We start from the raw sequence: 15,861 nt of genomic DNA, 5'->3' as shown, positions 1-15,861 counted from the left end.
ATGGTCATTATATTTTTTTACATTGGAATTTTACAAAAAAATACACCTTTTCTTGTATTTGTACTAAATACAAGAAAAGGTGGGGTTTTTTTTGTAAGATTCCAATGTAAAGAATATATTCCTGTGTGTGTATGTCCTGTTTTCCCCAAAATAAGACCTACCCCGAAAATAAGCCCTAGCATGATTTTTTGGAGGATGCTTGAAATATAAACCCTACTCCAAAAATAAGCCCTAGTTACAGATTCCCCAGCACAGCTGATCTGGTCAAGTTGGGGGGGGGGGGGAACAAGACATCCCCTGAAAATAAACCCCAATGCACCTTTTGGAGCAAAAATAAATATAAGACCCTGTCTTAATTTCAGGGAAACACGGTATGTATGCCTCCAGCCATATAGCTATGCATCTTTATCACACACATGCACATCTGTGTGTGTGCTCGCGCGCGTGCGTGCGTGTGTGTGTGTGTGTGAGAGAGAGAGATAAACATGCATAGCTATATGGCTAGAGACATGCATCTTTGAGTGGATTGTAGATCACGAATACCTACACTAGACAGTATTTAAAGTGCCACAAGACTCCTGTTTATATTTGCTGCATCAGGATAACACGGTTACCTCGCTGGAGCTGCAAAATACCTTCACATTTTCATATACCTTTCCAGGCTCACGCTCACCCTGAAAAATGCAGATCGGAAAATGGTGCCTCAGCTGTTCCACCCCCCCTTTGTGACAGCACAATCTCTAATGTGGATAAATTCTACTGCTGTGCGCAGTGAATGAATAGAGCAAGATCAGAAAAGGCTAATATGGTAGATCTTATATTCTGTCCCCACATGGATATGCATAACCTTTGCAGACCAAAAATACAAGATACCATTAAAAAAAACCTCTCATAAACAATTATTGCAACAAGTAGAACAAATTGAGGCCCAACAGTGAAAACATACGCAAAAATATAATGTAATGCTTACAGTAGTTTATTATGTTATATTTCTGTACAAATTTTCACTATTCAGCCACAACATATTTTTCTTGTGCCAATAATTGCTTTTGTGAGATTTTTCATGATCTGTTATGTTTTCGGTCTGTTTTGTACTCTGTGATCCCTTGGTTTTTGGGGTCCCCCCCCCCCCGTCATTACCTTTGCAGGACATGACACCAACTACAATTAAAGGTTAGATCCGACGTCACGCAGATTTCACAGTTTTGATGCTGGAGGCAGGCTGCAAGGGAAAACAATAAAAGTGAGGGCCGATATTTATGGGAGTTGTCCAGGCTGATGTCTAGTCTGAACGTTGCATAGTTTTTTCTGGAAACCAGTGTTACCAACCTCCAGGGGAGTCCTAGAGTTCTCCAGGAATTTCAACTAATGTCCAGACTAAGCTTGAGCAATACCGAAAAAATTCGGTAAAATTCAGCTTCGGCTTATTCGGCTGTAAAATTATCGGTATAGCTGAAACAGCCGAATCCTTGATTCGGTAAGAGATCAGGTTTTCTGGAGGAACTGGTCAATTTGGAGGATAGCCTTTATGGAATCACATCCTCCTGAAACTCTGCCCTTCCCTGATTCTGCCCCTAAATTTCCAGGGATTTCCCAAGCCAGATTTGGCAACCAGATTTAAAATCTGTGTCAGTATATCCCAGAAGTGTGAGGTCAAGAAGAAATGTTTGCTTACTTCTTGCATTCTAGGACTGATCTTCGGCCAACAGGATTTGGGACTGAACTCTGTTAAATCTCACACTCAAATTAAACCCATCTTTTTTGCAAGATAAGAACATCTCCATTCCTGCATTAGAAACGTCATAGACTGAGTCCCGAGACTCCTTTGTCTTACTATTTCATGCTGATACTTTTTGATTCAGAATGTTTTGAACAGGAGAGTTATTTTGAAAAGGGGGAGGGGGAGAGATGGTTTCCAACTACCCCTCACACCACTGTGAGGATAATTCCAGTGAGACAGAAAGCTAGGGAACCTTTTTTTCTTAGAATAAACTGGTACAAAGTGATCTCTCCATTGCAAAAAAAGAGGAAAAGCCTATACTAGACATCCATAATCATTAAAGTATTTTTTTAAAGACAAGGAAAACGCATCCCAATCTCTTTCCACTGTCTTTGGAAACAATTTTAACAAGATCACCCCCCACCCCACCCCTCCAGAGAAGCATTGAGCACATCTTTGCAGAAAATAGTTTCATGCTGATTTCATGCTATCAATCAATCAACACTTTGCTTATGCTTGAATCCTGGATTTTCCTTCCACTCTTTCAAAACGGTTGCCAATTCCCTCCAGCGATTAGGGCCAACTCGATGATATGCGAAGAGGCAGGGACAGCCTTATGACATTTTTTTGGTTCAAACAGAAAAGCAGTCACGAGCAGGGCGAAAACATCGTTTCCCTAGGCCCAATAGCAACTTCCAGCATAGATCCTTCCCCCCAACCCCGTCACATTCAGACAATCTAATGAGCCATGGAACGCACACTGCTGTTTTCTTTCCCAAGTGCCATAAATAAAGTATATATAATGGGTTTGCAGCCTTGATTTCCACCCTCCCCATCCCTGGTGAAATGTACCAATTCTCGGCACCCCCCGCCCACCCCCATGCTATAAGAGACTGCCAGAGTCAGGGGAGAAATGCTCAGGAAGGTGGTGTTAACATTTCTCCCCGTCACCATCTGTCTGCTCAAAATCACCCACCAGAAGAGCTACTTTCCAACCCACAGGGGGGAAAAGGTTAGGAGACTTTCTCTAGGTGGAAAAGCAATGTGCTAGGATATGCATGCTTGCGTGATTTTGAGCAGGGAAAAGAAAGGGATAAGAAGTCTTGCCTTCCTCCTCCCACAACATGTATTTTTCCAATCATAGCTTCTAATGCTGCTTTTCATTTATATGTCATTATGTCATAGGTCATTGCCAACCTCCATGATCCATGCGACAGAGATCAGTTCATGCAGAGCAAATAGATGGCTTTGGAAGGTGGACTCGATGGCATCACAAATCCCATCCTTCTCAGGCTCCACCCCCAAAACCTCCCACTTGTGGATATGTTTGCTGCTGGTCAGCTTTATATATATGACTGGTCAGCCATGTTTATATAGCTCGGTTTGTCAACTTTGCAATTTCAGGGGAGGCTTTTCAAACCTATCCTAGGCAGTGAGCTAAAAGCATGGGACATGTGACAGACCTAAGGAGAAGGTCCATCACAAGAAGTAAGAAAAAACTGACTGGAAAATGGCCTCCATAGTGACATTCTAGGAATTTCCCCAAGACTTTATGGCCTTTGCTGTAGAGATTATGGGCCATTCCTGAAGTGTCATCTGGAATCGATGTCAGATCCTCCCCAAACACCATCTGCACAGTCTCCCAGTATTTGCCAAGGCAGCACTGGCAACCCTACTTTCTACCTACAACATTTACTGGACATGTACCTTTCCAATGGGGCAAATAATATGCAGGGCTGAGGCACATTGGGACCACAATGCTCAGGGAGAAGGGGTTCAGCACCCCCCCCCCACCTTTTGTAACCTAATATGACCTTGGGGTAGTGCTGTTTGCCCTGCAGAATAAACCTGTGTATGATTGTGAAGGCGGGGTGCCACCTCAGTGGACTCCCATCCAGCACACTCCAGTAGCAATGACCAAGCAGTACCAGTTACGACTTGCTTGTGAGCGGTCGGTAAAGCTAAATATAAAAATAACCAAGCTGGACCCCATGCTGCAGTTGCAGAAGGAATACTTGGGGAGGGGGGTAGCAGAGGTATCTGAGGTCATTTCTACTCCTTTCCCCGATCCCCTTTCCTTGAGCAATTCACGTGGCATTTCCTTGCGGCAACACCAGAATAAATTTATTATCTTTTCCCGAGAAGAGCTTATGAAAAGTGGTTGGGTAAATGAAAGGCCGTTCCAATGCAGTAACTATTTACAGCTAAAGGGCGCCAAAGCTCTGCTTTGAAGGGTTACGCTATCACACATTCTAAGTTATATAAAGGACAAACTGTTTCTGTTGGAGAGAGAGATGGATAGATTTTCCTTGGAATGGCTCACTAAACCCAGAAATCTCAGATTCCTGAAACAGTGTAAACTTATTTTTCAGGATTATTCTCTCAGTCTCTTCACAAGTCACCAATACGCTATTTCTATGGACTAACATTTGCTGCCTATCACAGGATAATTAACGTACTCCTGTCTCTCTACAGGCACTTGAGACCTGTCTACCTCTCTCTGGTGATGTCTTAGCCCGAAGGAAATTTTCTGTTATTGTCAATTTCCTCACTCATTTCCCTCTTCCTCTTTGGGTTGCCAGCCTCCGGTTGGGACCTAGAGTTCACTGGGAATTATGACTGATCTCTAGGCTGCATAAATTCCAGTTTCCCTGGGAAAAAATGGCAGGTCTGGCAAATCCACAGTATACCATTGGTTGGAAACTTTAGAGATTTGCAAACACAACAGAAAATCAGAGATTGGCTGTGACACATGGAGGGAGGAACTAGAAGTTGTCCATCATAGTAGGACATATATGTTACCCCAGATGAACAAATAGATGTTCCCCAAGGTCAGGAAAACAGCTTTGTGGAGAGGGATGTGGCCTGTTCTTCTTAAACTCCATGGAGCTAACCAAATCGGACCTCCACACACCTAGGGCAGGGGTCTGCAACCTGCGGCTCCAGAGCTGCATGCGGCTCTTTCAGCCTTATACATCAGCTCCGCATGGCCTGGAGGTCGGAGGATAGCGTGGGCGTGTCGCTCCAGCCCTCCAGAGCAGAGCTGGAAGGAAAGGTGAGTGGAGGGGCTGAACCGGCTCGGTATATCTTCAGGGCCGTGGAAATTGGGTCCAAATGGCTCTTTGGGTGGTAAAGGTTGCTGACCCCTGACCTAGGGCATAAATTACGAGAAGGGAATTCCCATAACTTGTCTGTCACCAGTCCACATGGGAACTATGTGGACTTTGTGATGTGTGAATCAGCTCTAAGGCATAAGAACCTGACAGTAGGGCAGCTACAGGAAAGATTAGAGGATGAGCAAAAGAGAAGGACAGTATCAAAGAAAGGGGGGGGCAGAACTAGAGAACAGTGCAGAAAACAGGCTAACAATTCTGTGGCCCAGGGAGCTGAGAAACAACATTTGATTGGATTGACCCAGTGGCATAGTGCCAAGGGCCCGGGGGGGGGGGTGCGTGATGCACCGGCCGCGTGCCCCTGCAGGGGTGTGGCAAGGGCATTCTGGGGGTGTGGCGGGGGCGTTCCGGGGTGTGGTGGGCAAGTGTGTGGCAGGAGCACAGGGCACACACGTGCCCTGGGCACAGTTCCCCCTCGTTCCGCCCCTGCTTTGACCCGTATTCTTTTACAGTCTCTCCGATAATCTGAGTGTGTAATCTAGATGCTATATGCAGACCAGAAGGGCCTGGGAGAGATGTGTTCCTAATGGCTTTTCTCCTCAACATTGTAGCTCCCTTCTCGTGGAACCCGGCCAAAGCTTGGACTCAGTGGACAATATGCTGGCAGCTGATTTGAGGGGGGAAACTGCTCGTACAAGTGGTTTAGTTACTTAAGCGATGCAACATGGGAGTGATGAACTCATTTGAGATCACAGCTCTGCTTGCGTGAAAAAAGCACTTTTTCTTTTCACGGGAGCCCAGCCATGATTTCGCTGGACTTCATGAGTCCCATGTAACATTATAGATGCAAACAGACGGCTTGCATAAGTATTTTTTTAATGTCCAGCTGGCTGCTAACATCTTGTTGGAACAAACGCTAAAAGTCAAGTCAGATCTCACAAAGTTCTTGCATCTACCTGGTGTCCGGTTGACAGACGTGTTCTGGGAGTTATAAAATTCTCCCACTCCAAGCACAGGTTTGGAAGTTATTTGTTTGCTTCATTTACCCTGCCTTTATTCCCTAGTGGGAACCCACAGTGGATGATGTCATTCTCCTTTCCTCTATTTTATCTTCACAACAAACCTGAGAGGTAGGTTAGGGTGAAAGGGTGTGACTGGCTCAAGATGACCCAGGAAGCTATCATGGCAGAAGTAGGATTCGAACATGGGTCACCCAGATCTTAGTTGGAACTCTAGCCATGACACCACACTGGCTCGCTTAATTCCCTGGTGTGCATGGGTCCAACTCAGACTGGGACCACAGTTGTGAGGACAAGTTGATTATTAGTGACTGCCAAGTTGGGAAAATATGTATCCTATTTGTAGATGTATGGGGAAAATGGAGGAAATGGCAGTGGCCACTCAGAGCTGTTGCAGATTGGGAAAACAGTGTACTGGAGAAAATTTAAGCCCCATATCCCCATATCCCCATGCACAGTGGTCCAATCTGAATCAGGCTATCATATCCTTTGGAATTGGAATTAAGTTCCAAGCATGGAAATCCAGAGAATGTCTGGTCAAGAAGAAGAAGAGTTTTGATTTATACCCCACCTTTCTCTCCTGTGAGGAGACTCCTTTCCCTTCCTCCCCCCTCAACAGACACCTCGTGAAGTAGGTGGGGCTGAGAGAGTTCTGAAGAACTGTGACTAGCCCAAGGTCACCCAGCAGGAATGTAAGAGTGTGGAAACACAACTGGTTCATCAGATAAGCCTCCACCCCTCAGGTGGAGGAGTGTGGAATCAAACCGGATTCTCCAGATTAGAATCCACCTGCTCTTAACCACTACGCTGGCTCTCAACAGAATACATGAGGGACACGTCAGGAATACAAGGACTCTGCAGCATGTGAATAGGGCCATAACATCCTTCTGATTTTTAAGCAAAAAGCTAGATTATGGAGCATCAAAAATTCCCGAGATAACACCCACGATCAGCTTTTGGGAACAGGAGTTTTGAGGGTTTACATTGTTCTATTTTAAGATGCTTGCTTGACCTCTACTGGGATGCTTGATTTTTCTTTTTAAAAGCTTTCTCTCTCTCCACCTTTAGGCTTGAGCAGGCAATCAAGTCAAACGTTATTTGATGCCGTCAGCCAGACAGGTGAGTCAAGTCCATTTCAAGGGCTTTGTTTTATTTGTTTCTTTGATCTTGTTTCCCCAATGGCGGCAGTTGATAGGGAAGTTAACAAACAAAAAAATCAAACATGAGATTTCTTTTCCTATTCCACCTTTGAAGAATGCTGATTTATAGCGTGCGTTAAAGCAGTCAGAGCTTGCTATTTGGGGTCGTCATAAAACATACCCAATGAGATAGTTTAAAATGCATAACTTCGCAGTTTTCTGGACAGATTTATTCTCTGCTGTTATGAACCCAAGAAGTTCCTGCCACTGGCATTGTTCCTGTGAATGAAACATTATCTTTTTGACCGTTCCTTTTGCAGAAGGGATGTTCAAGAAGATGGACAGATTTTTGTCCAGAGCATGTTTCTCATCTTGTTTGCAAATGAGTTTGGAAGAAGAAGAGTTGGATTTATGTCCCCCCTTTCTCTCCAGTAAGGAGACTCAAAGGGGCTTACATTTTCCTTTCCCTCCTCCCCCCACCCCCACCACAACAAACACCATATGAGGTGGGTGGGACTGAGAGTGCTCAGAAGAACTGTGACTAGCCCAAGGTCACCCAGCTGGCATGTGTTGGAGTGCACGGGCTAATCTGAATTCCCCAGACAAGCCTCCACAGCTCAAGCAACAGAGTGGGGAATCAAACCTGGTTCCTCCAGATTAGAGTACACCTACTCTTAACCACTACGCCACTGCTGCTCCTAGTTTTGTGAACAGCCAGTGAGAAGTTGGAAAGGAACTTTTAAAAAAAACCCTGTTGCATGAATACAGGAATCCATTTCCCTATCATCATTAATATTTCATGTATCCTAACTGGCCTTTGGTTTCTACAGTGGTACCGTGACCAACAGAACCCTGGAAGCTTGAAAGTCAAAAATCCACACTGATCCCAACCTATCTCATGGGGTTGTTAAGATAAAATGGAAGACAGGAGAATTATGGAGAAGACAGGAGATCGCCTTGTGTTTTTCCTTGCTTGTCTGATGAACTCTCCAGGCCTCTTGGTTCTCCTGGTTTTCTTAAAGTCTCCCATCAGCACCTTAAAGGCACAAATCTCATCACACCCAGGAGTCTCAACACTAGAGCATATATTTTCACCCTCTCCTTTCCCTTCTCTCTCTCTCACTGCTGCTGCAAGAGAAGTTAAGAGAGAGTCTTGTTTTAAAACAGAGTCTTGTCTGAAATAAAGTTTTAAAAGCCCTCTCAATCTTCGGGGAGGACAGAAGCAGAGGGAGGTATGGTGGAGTCAAAAGACGCCCTGCTTGTACTGTTCCTTGCAAAAGCCCTCTCTGTTGTTACTGATATGTGCATTTAGAGAAGCAGGAGGGAGCTAGCAGCATGAAGGGTGGGGGTGAGGGGAAGGCGTGCAATGGCCCAAGGGAGTGGAAAGGCTGGTTGTGGGTAGACGGAATATGTTTGGGGCAAAGCTGTGCTCCCTGGTAAATCTGCCCATTCTGGGGGTGAAGCAAATTAAAACTTGTGCTAAAAGCAGTGTTGCTTGCTGCAGAGAGAACGGAAAGTGAAAGTGGGGCTCCAATAAACAGAACAAGAAACAAGAAATGGACATCGTGCATAATCGGACATCATGCATAATCAGCCCTAATCTCTAAAGCTAAGAAGGGTCGACCCTAGAAAGTATTTGGATGGGAGACTTTCAAGAAATACCAGGGTCATGAAGCAGAGGTGGGCGATAGCAAACCACCTCTGAATGTCTCTTGCCTTAAAAACCCTACAGGCTCTCCATAAGTCATATATGACTTGACAGCAAAAAGGGGGGGGGGGGAAGGAAAGGCAGGGTATCAATGAAGTAAAACAAACAGAATCATAACACAAAACATAACACAAATGACCTTCCTTAGATCTAGGGGTAAGGGGTAGGGGCAGAATGTAAGCCTTAGTGGATACAACTTTGTATTTTCAGAACTACCCCTGGGGAGATTCCAGCAGGCCTGTATTTTCTTAAGTTATAATAACCGTGCCAAACAATTCCTGCAGTAAAAGAATGCATCATCATGCGCCTTTGCATTTTATTTGTTTGTTTGTTTGTTTGTTTTATTGATTGATTGATTGATTTTTTTACCCCGCCCATCCCCGAGGGGCTTAGGGCGGCAGTACAACACCCTAAAACACTATTTTTTTATTTATTTATTTATTTATATTTTAGATTTATAGGCCGCCTCTTCCCCGAAGGGCTCGAGGCGGCTCAACAACATGGCTGTTATTAACAGCAACTCAACAACATAACGTAAACATTAAAACTCCGGCAGCAATTACATATAATTAAAACAATCCAAGCCATTCAACCCGTATAAAACAGTTCAAACAGGCGCCCGTTCCTAAGGCTAAAAACAAGGGAAAAGAGGAAAGAAGAAAGGGAGGGAACAGGTGGGCCCAGATGCATGGAGTCACAGCCAGGCAGCCAATAGGATCCGAGATGACAAAGATGGAAACCGGCAGAGTTTCCAGTGGGGGGGCAGGAGTAGAACAATGAGCCAGCCTCTCCAAAGGCCCGGTGGAATAATTCTGTCTTACAGGCCCTGCGGAACTCACCAAGATCCCGCAGGGCCCGGACTGATGGGGGTAAGGTATTCCACCAGGCTGGGGCCAGAGCCGTAAAGGCCCTGGCCCGGGTCCGAGGCTCCAACCCACTTGTCGATGTGAGACTAGAGGGTCACCAGCAATTCTGCCACTGCCGAGCAATAAATATAATAAAACATAATATATCATAAAAATATCATAAATATCATAAAAATATCATAAAACTATAGACAGTTAATACAGCATTGTGACTCACTGGGCAAAGGCACGAATTCCACTGCGGACGCGCTTGTGATCTTGCTGGTGTCGAGCTCCACACGGTGGTATTCATAGATGGTCCGATGGTGGCGTCCTAAAACAGATCGGGAAAGGCATCAGATCCATGCAGGGCTTTGCCTCATGCTTCATGGGCTGCAGTTGTGTCAGAATGCCTACGAGCCTGACAAATTTACACTCAAGTAAACTGTTTCTCAGCATTTTTTCCTGTCCTCATTGTAAGAGAAGAAGAACAGTTTAAATTTATGCCCCACCTTTCCCTCCTGTAAGGAGACTCAAGGTGGCCTATAAGCTCCTTTCCCTTCCTCTCTCCACAACAGATAACCTTGTGAGGTAGGTGGGGCTGATAAGTCTGAGAGAACTGTGATAAGCCCAAGGTCACCCAGCAGGAATGTAGGTGTACAATGCCGAGCATTTATGTTAGCACACCTTAACAGCTTTCCATCAGCTGTTACCTCTGGGAGATACCTTCGAATTCCCAAGCAATAAAGACTATGCCACTGTGGATACGGATTACCTGAAACTATATCCCATATCCTCTTGGAGTGCCATCTTCACAGGAACTTGCGTCTGATTTTAATCCACCCTTTGTTGCTTCCAAGCTTTACCCATTCTAAATTCCAGACTACTCAATTCTTGTTAAGTGATTGCAGCCTACTGACTACCCTGGGTGTGGCTAAGTTATTGGAAAATATTTTAAACATCAATATTTAAATGTTTTTAAATGATTCACAATATATCTGTAACTTTCATATGCCATTAAAGGTTGAATTGAATTGAATTGAGGAATGTAGGAGTGTGGAAACACATCTGGTTCACCAGATAAGCCTCTGCCATTCAGGTGGAGGAGTGGGGAATCAAACCCAGTTCTCCAGGTTAGAGTCCACCTTCTCTTCACCACGACACCATGCTGGGAAGGGTGACGTGTGGTTGAAAACTGCCGCAGAAATTGTCAGGCAATTATTTTATAATTATTTTTTGATAAATTATTTTTTTCCTAGCTGATCTAAGATAAAGGCTGGGTCAAACAGCTAACTGATAGACCTACCCAGGAATCCATGTTTGATAGTCTTGGGATGTTGGCCCATTAAAAACCTTTCAAGGCCCAAAATAAAACGATTCCTCCATGGAGCTCCGCAATGTTTTTACCCCACACATTTTATTTCCCGCCTCAAAACATTTTGAACAAATCCCCTTTTAAAACGATTCTCTGGCTGAAGCGTTTTGAAAATGTCTTCAGTTGCTGCGCGATACATTGACCGTGTTTCCCACACTTCTGTGCTTCTCTGAACTTCTCCCTTGATGCCATTTTCTGAGCTCACTCAGTTCCCCCTCACCTGTCCCCCTCACCTGATCTCTGCCACCTGGAGATCATTTATAATCCTAGCAGATCTACAGCTACCACCTGGAGGTTGGCAAGCCAACATTAGGGCCTCACATGTGTCGGGTATATCATGCTGTTATACACTTAACAGTTAAAAAAAACCCCTATCTCCCTGAATTTCAGTCAAGCAGTTGTATAGTATCCTAACCTATAATTAGATAAGGGACAGGTGTCAAACTCGTGGCCCTCCAGATGTTATGGACTACAGTTCCCATCATCCGCATCATGCTGGTAGGGGATGATGGGAACTGTAGTTCATAACATCTGGAGGGCCGCGAGTTTGACACCTATTGGATAAGGGTTTGAACATCCGACGGTGAACCTTTAGCCAATTGCCGTGCACAACGCATGCCTGGGCAAGCCCTGTGTGTCCTACGTGCCTATTGTCCCGCGGTCTGCCCAATCCATCCCAATTGAGCCTGCCACTGCCCTGGAGCCCAGCCCAAGATGCCCCAATCCCCCCTCCTGCCCCAAACAGTACACCAGGCTTCGGGTCAACAGGCAGAAAGCTGCCACGGCCCGGGAGCTCTCCACAGGCCCCCCACCAAACCACCCTCACCGCCGCTTGGACGACAGCCCTCCCACTTCCCCATCTCCTACAACCACTTCCCCCCACCCTCCCACAACAACACACAGCCCCAGCCACCCCCTCCCCTCCCCTCCCCACCAACCCTGTCCCCCCACCCATGACAACAGTGCCGAGCTGCCCTCCTCACAGCCGGGAATCCCTCCCCTCTATGAAATCCCCACGCCCACCTGCAGCCTAAGGTGAGTCCGGCTGGGTCTGCAGCAGAGGCCAGTGTGAGGGCACACTCCTTTCCCCCTTATTAGAGCCCATTTTATTGTGCACAAAAATGGGCTTTAGTGCTAGTTTAATATATTTTGCCAGAGTTCTACTGATCTTCGAGTTCTACTTGCTGCCTCTCTTCACTATCCTCTTTGTTCTGCCAATCAGCCCAGACTCACCAGATGTATCAGGGGAGGAGGTGCCGATCATGAAAGCATCCGAGAGGCCCGCTTTGACAGGGTGTTGCGCGGTGCTGATTTCCAAGACTGACATGGGGATCTGGAGCCAGGACAAGAGAAAAGGGATTTGAATGCACGAGTAGAGTTACACAGAAGTCAAGAAATCATCTGCCGTCTCCCACTCTGAGGATCTCTCCTCCGCAATGGTTGGATTTGGGCGGCAGAAGATGGGACGGTCTCAGAGACCCGTTCCTTTTTAAAAATTCTATACCTCAGGTTGGGACCGCTTACCTGCTTGTAGCCAAAGACAATTCTGCCATCGATGTGCAAAACTGCCTGAAAGATGAAGTAGCCTCGGTCTTCTTTCCCATCCAGATATACTTGGTCCCACTGAACGACAAAGACTGTCCCTGGGGGGAGAAAATAAGGCACATGGAAAGAAAGGCTGTTTATGCTCTTGTGGTCTGCCCTGCAGTGAGCGTGCATTCCCTTTGGGTCAGATTCTCAGTTGCGCGTTTAACCCCCATGCTCAGAATGGGTTGACCCAGTAAGGGCTGGAGACTCAAAGCAGCAAGAGGCTGCAGACCTCACGTAGTTTGGAGGAGACAAGGCTACCAGACTCGGACCTTGAATTGTAGAAGCCCTTAACACCTTGTTAAGGGTTCTTTTTGTGGTTGTCATGGGTGAGAGTTCTCCTGGAAACCTTCATCATATTGAATCCTGTTCATCAAGCCCTTGGAGCCTTCAGGAGCCAACCCACTTGCAAAGAAGAATTGGACTTGGCAATATCAGTAGACTGTAAATATAAGGACTTGAAAATGCAACCTGAATAGGACCTTGAAGTGTGATGTTAAATGTTGATGTTATATGTTATGTGTTAAGAAAGTAAACCGTTTTGTTTTTAAAATTTGTTGTTGCAAACTCATTCCAGGCTCTGCCCCACAGAACCCACAGATAGAGGTTACACGCGCACATCCCCCCCTCTGGAAAGTGGACCCTATAGCATTATACCCCACTGAAGCCACTTCACTCCCCAAACCCTTCCCTCCTCAGCCTCCCCCCCTCCAAATCCAGGTAATTCCCAACCTGGAGTTGACAACCCTACGCACAATGCAGTCTTGATTCAGAGGTGCTTGAGATATTTCACAAGCATCCACTCACACTTGAATATTCGTACATGATCATGTCAGTGGTTCGAAATAGCCTGTTCCTTCGCAGCAAGGACCTTGAAAAGGATTGGGGGGGGGGGGGGCTCGAATAGACTCTACAAAAAAACAGCCTAGAGAGATAGTAACCCTGGTAACAATGATGCTTATCGCTGATAACAACCATCTCATAAGCACGTGCGCCACACATTATCTGTGGTACCCAGCCCTTATCCATCCAGCTGCACTAACCGAGTCACAATCCTATACCCCGCAATTGTCATGCAACTCTCTAACTTGCGGGCTATAAATCACCCACCACCCACACGACTGCAAGAGATTATCACCACGACATTGATGTCTCCTGTGTCATCTCAAAAGAAACCTGACACATCGTCTGACTCCCGGTTCTGAACCCCTGCCAAACAGATCGAAGGAGGGATAGCAAAGGCGAGACGTGTTTGCTCCTGTTCTTGGCTTCGTTTGCTTCTAGCAGCCGTGGAGGAACTATGTGGAGAATTTGTCTGAATCTTGGTTTGGAGCCAGCCCACTTTTTCATTCAGTCTCGCCCAATTCTCTTCTTTAATTCAGCTTCTGAACAAAAATGGCTTTTGTCCGTTCAGGTTCTACGACGCTGAGTGTGACCAAAGTGAATAACCTTCTCCTTTTTTTCACCCTCAAAAACCCCTTGCTTTGGAAATAGTGTAAATCAGGAGTCCCCAACCTTGGCACCTGTGGGTACTATGATACCTGCTTACACCTTTTCTTGTGCCCACCAAGTGTTTTTAAGAAGTGGATGGGGCCTGGTTGGACTTTTGTTCAGCAAGGCTTCTGATTGGATGACAAGGATCTACACTGCTGCTGTGTAAGCTCTGGCAACCATTTTGTGGTGGGCTCTGTCACCTGCGGCAGCCATTTTGTTGCTGGGCGCACCATGCCATGTCAGAATTCCAAATGTGCCCACAGGCTGAAAAAGGCTGGGGACCAGTGGTGGGATTCAGCAGGTTCGCACCACTTCGGCAGAATGGTGCTTGTAAACAACCAGTTGTTAAATTATTTGAATCCCACCACCGGAACCAGTTGTTAAATTATTTGAATCCCACTGCTGCTGGGGACCCCGGGTGTAAATGATGAGGGAAATATGATCAAGGATTTGTCCCAAACTGCTTATGTGTAGGGTGAAGGCAGGTGCATGAATGGGAAAAAATCCCTGCAGGACCTCTCACCATTGTCGAAGTATTTAACAGTGGAATTGCGGGAGTAGCTGGGGTTGAAGTTTGCCATAAGAGGGGCAACGTATTGGGTGGCTGTCAGCATCTGGTGAATGACGTCGCCCATGAAGAGGAACCCTGGTGGGAAACCAAAGGAAAGGGAGCAAGTTATGTCTATATTACATTGCACATGTACATAAGTGGCATCAACTCACAAACAATGTGTGGTGACCCCAGCAAGAGGCCTTCAAGGCACGTGAGAAGCAAAGCACCATTGCCTTCTTCTGCAGTGCCTTCCTTAAGAACATAAGAACAAGCCAGCTGGATCAGAACAGAGTCCATCTAGTCCAGCATTCTGCTACTTGCAGTGGCCCACCAGGTGCCTTTGGGAGCTCACATGCAGGATGTGAAAGCAATGGCCTTCTGATGCTGCTGCTCCCGATCATCTGGTCTGCTAAGGCATTTGCAACCTCAGATCAAGAAGGTTCAAGATTGGTAGCCAGAGATCGACTTCTCCTCCATAAATCTATCCAAGCCCCTTTTAAAGCTATCCAGTTAGTGGCCATCACCACCTCCTGTGGCAGCATACTCCAAACACCAATCACACGTTGCGTGAAGAAGTGTTTCCTTTTGTTAGTCCTAATTCTTCCCCCCAGCATTTTCAATGTATGCCCCCTGGTTCCTTGGTGGTCTCCCACTCAAATACAGACCCTGCTTAGCTTCTGGGACCAGATGAAATGGGGCTCTATCATATTGGGTTGTCAGGTCCCTGCTGGCCACCAGGAGGGGATAGAGGGTAGGGTTGGTAAACTCCTGCAGATTTAGCGGAAGAGAAGGATCTCAATAGGGCATAATGCCATATGGTCCACCCTTTGCAGTACCCATTTTCCCTACAGGAATTGATCTCTGTTGTCTGGAGATGAGTTGTAATTCTGGGGATCCCCAGGTCCCATCTGGAGGCCTCCCTCCTCTATTCCATATTACATTAAGCTTAGAGTAAGGTGACCAGATGGTCACCTTTGTAAACCGGAATGGGCAGGTGGTGGGCGGCCGCGCATGCGCATGCGCGTGCAGCCGCAGAAACATACTGCCTTCTGGGACGCTCCCGTTTCCCGCCCTGTCACAGGGCGGGAAACGGGAGCGACCCAGAAGGCCATGCTCCTGTGGCCGCGTGCGCGGGAGACTGCCGCACTGCCTCGCGCCCCAGAAGGCCGTGCTCCTGTGGCCGCGTGCACGGGAGACTGCCGCACTGCCTTGCGCCCCAGAAGGCAGTGCGGCAGCCTTCCAAAAATCGGGACACTTGAAAAAGAGCCAGCAGTCGATGCGGGAACCACCTAAGAATTATTTTAAAAG

General features: G+C 46.5%; 1 protein-coding gene across 1 annotated transcript in view; it reads right to left on the bottom strand.

Annotated features, from left to right (window-relative positions):
- PLXDC1 (plexin domain containing 1) overlaps positions 1–15,861 on the bottom strand; it is an 88,612-nt gene that overhangs the window by 20,003 nt on the left and 52,748 nt on the right. The window contains exons 5-9 of the mRNA XM_048517595.1: positions 14,524–14,646; positions 12,444–12,562; positions 12,153–12,252; positions 9,783–9,878; positions 1,141–1,222 (exon numbers count right to left, since the gene is read on the bottom strand). Coding sequence (XP_048373552.1) covers positions 1,141–1,222; positions 9,783–9,878; positions 12,153–12,252; positions 12,444–12,562; positions 14,524–14,646 — 520 coding nt within the window. The remainder of the gene's footprint in view (positions 1–1,140; positions 1,223–9,782; positions 9,879–12,152; positions 12,253–12,443; positions 12,563–14,523; positions 14,647–15,861) is intronic.

The sequence above is a fragment of the Sphaerodactylus townsendi genome, linkage group LG15 (assembly GCF_021028975.2).
Source record: "Sphaerodactylus townsendi isolate TG3544 linkage group LG15, MPM_Stown_v2.3, whole genome shotgun sequence".
Classification (NCBI taxonomy): Eukaryota; Metazoa; Chordata; class Lepidosauria; order Squamata; family Sphaerodactylidae; genus Sphaerodactylus; species Sphaerodactylus townsendi.
This window is presented reverse-complemented; position numbering and strand designations above follow the sequence as displayed.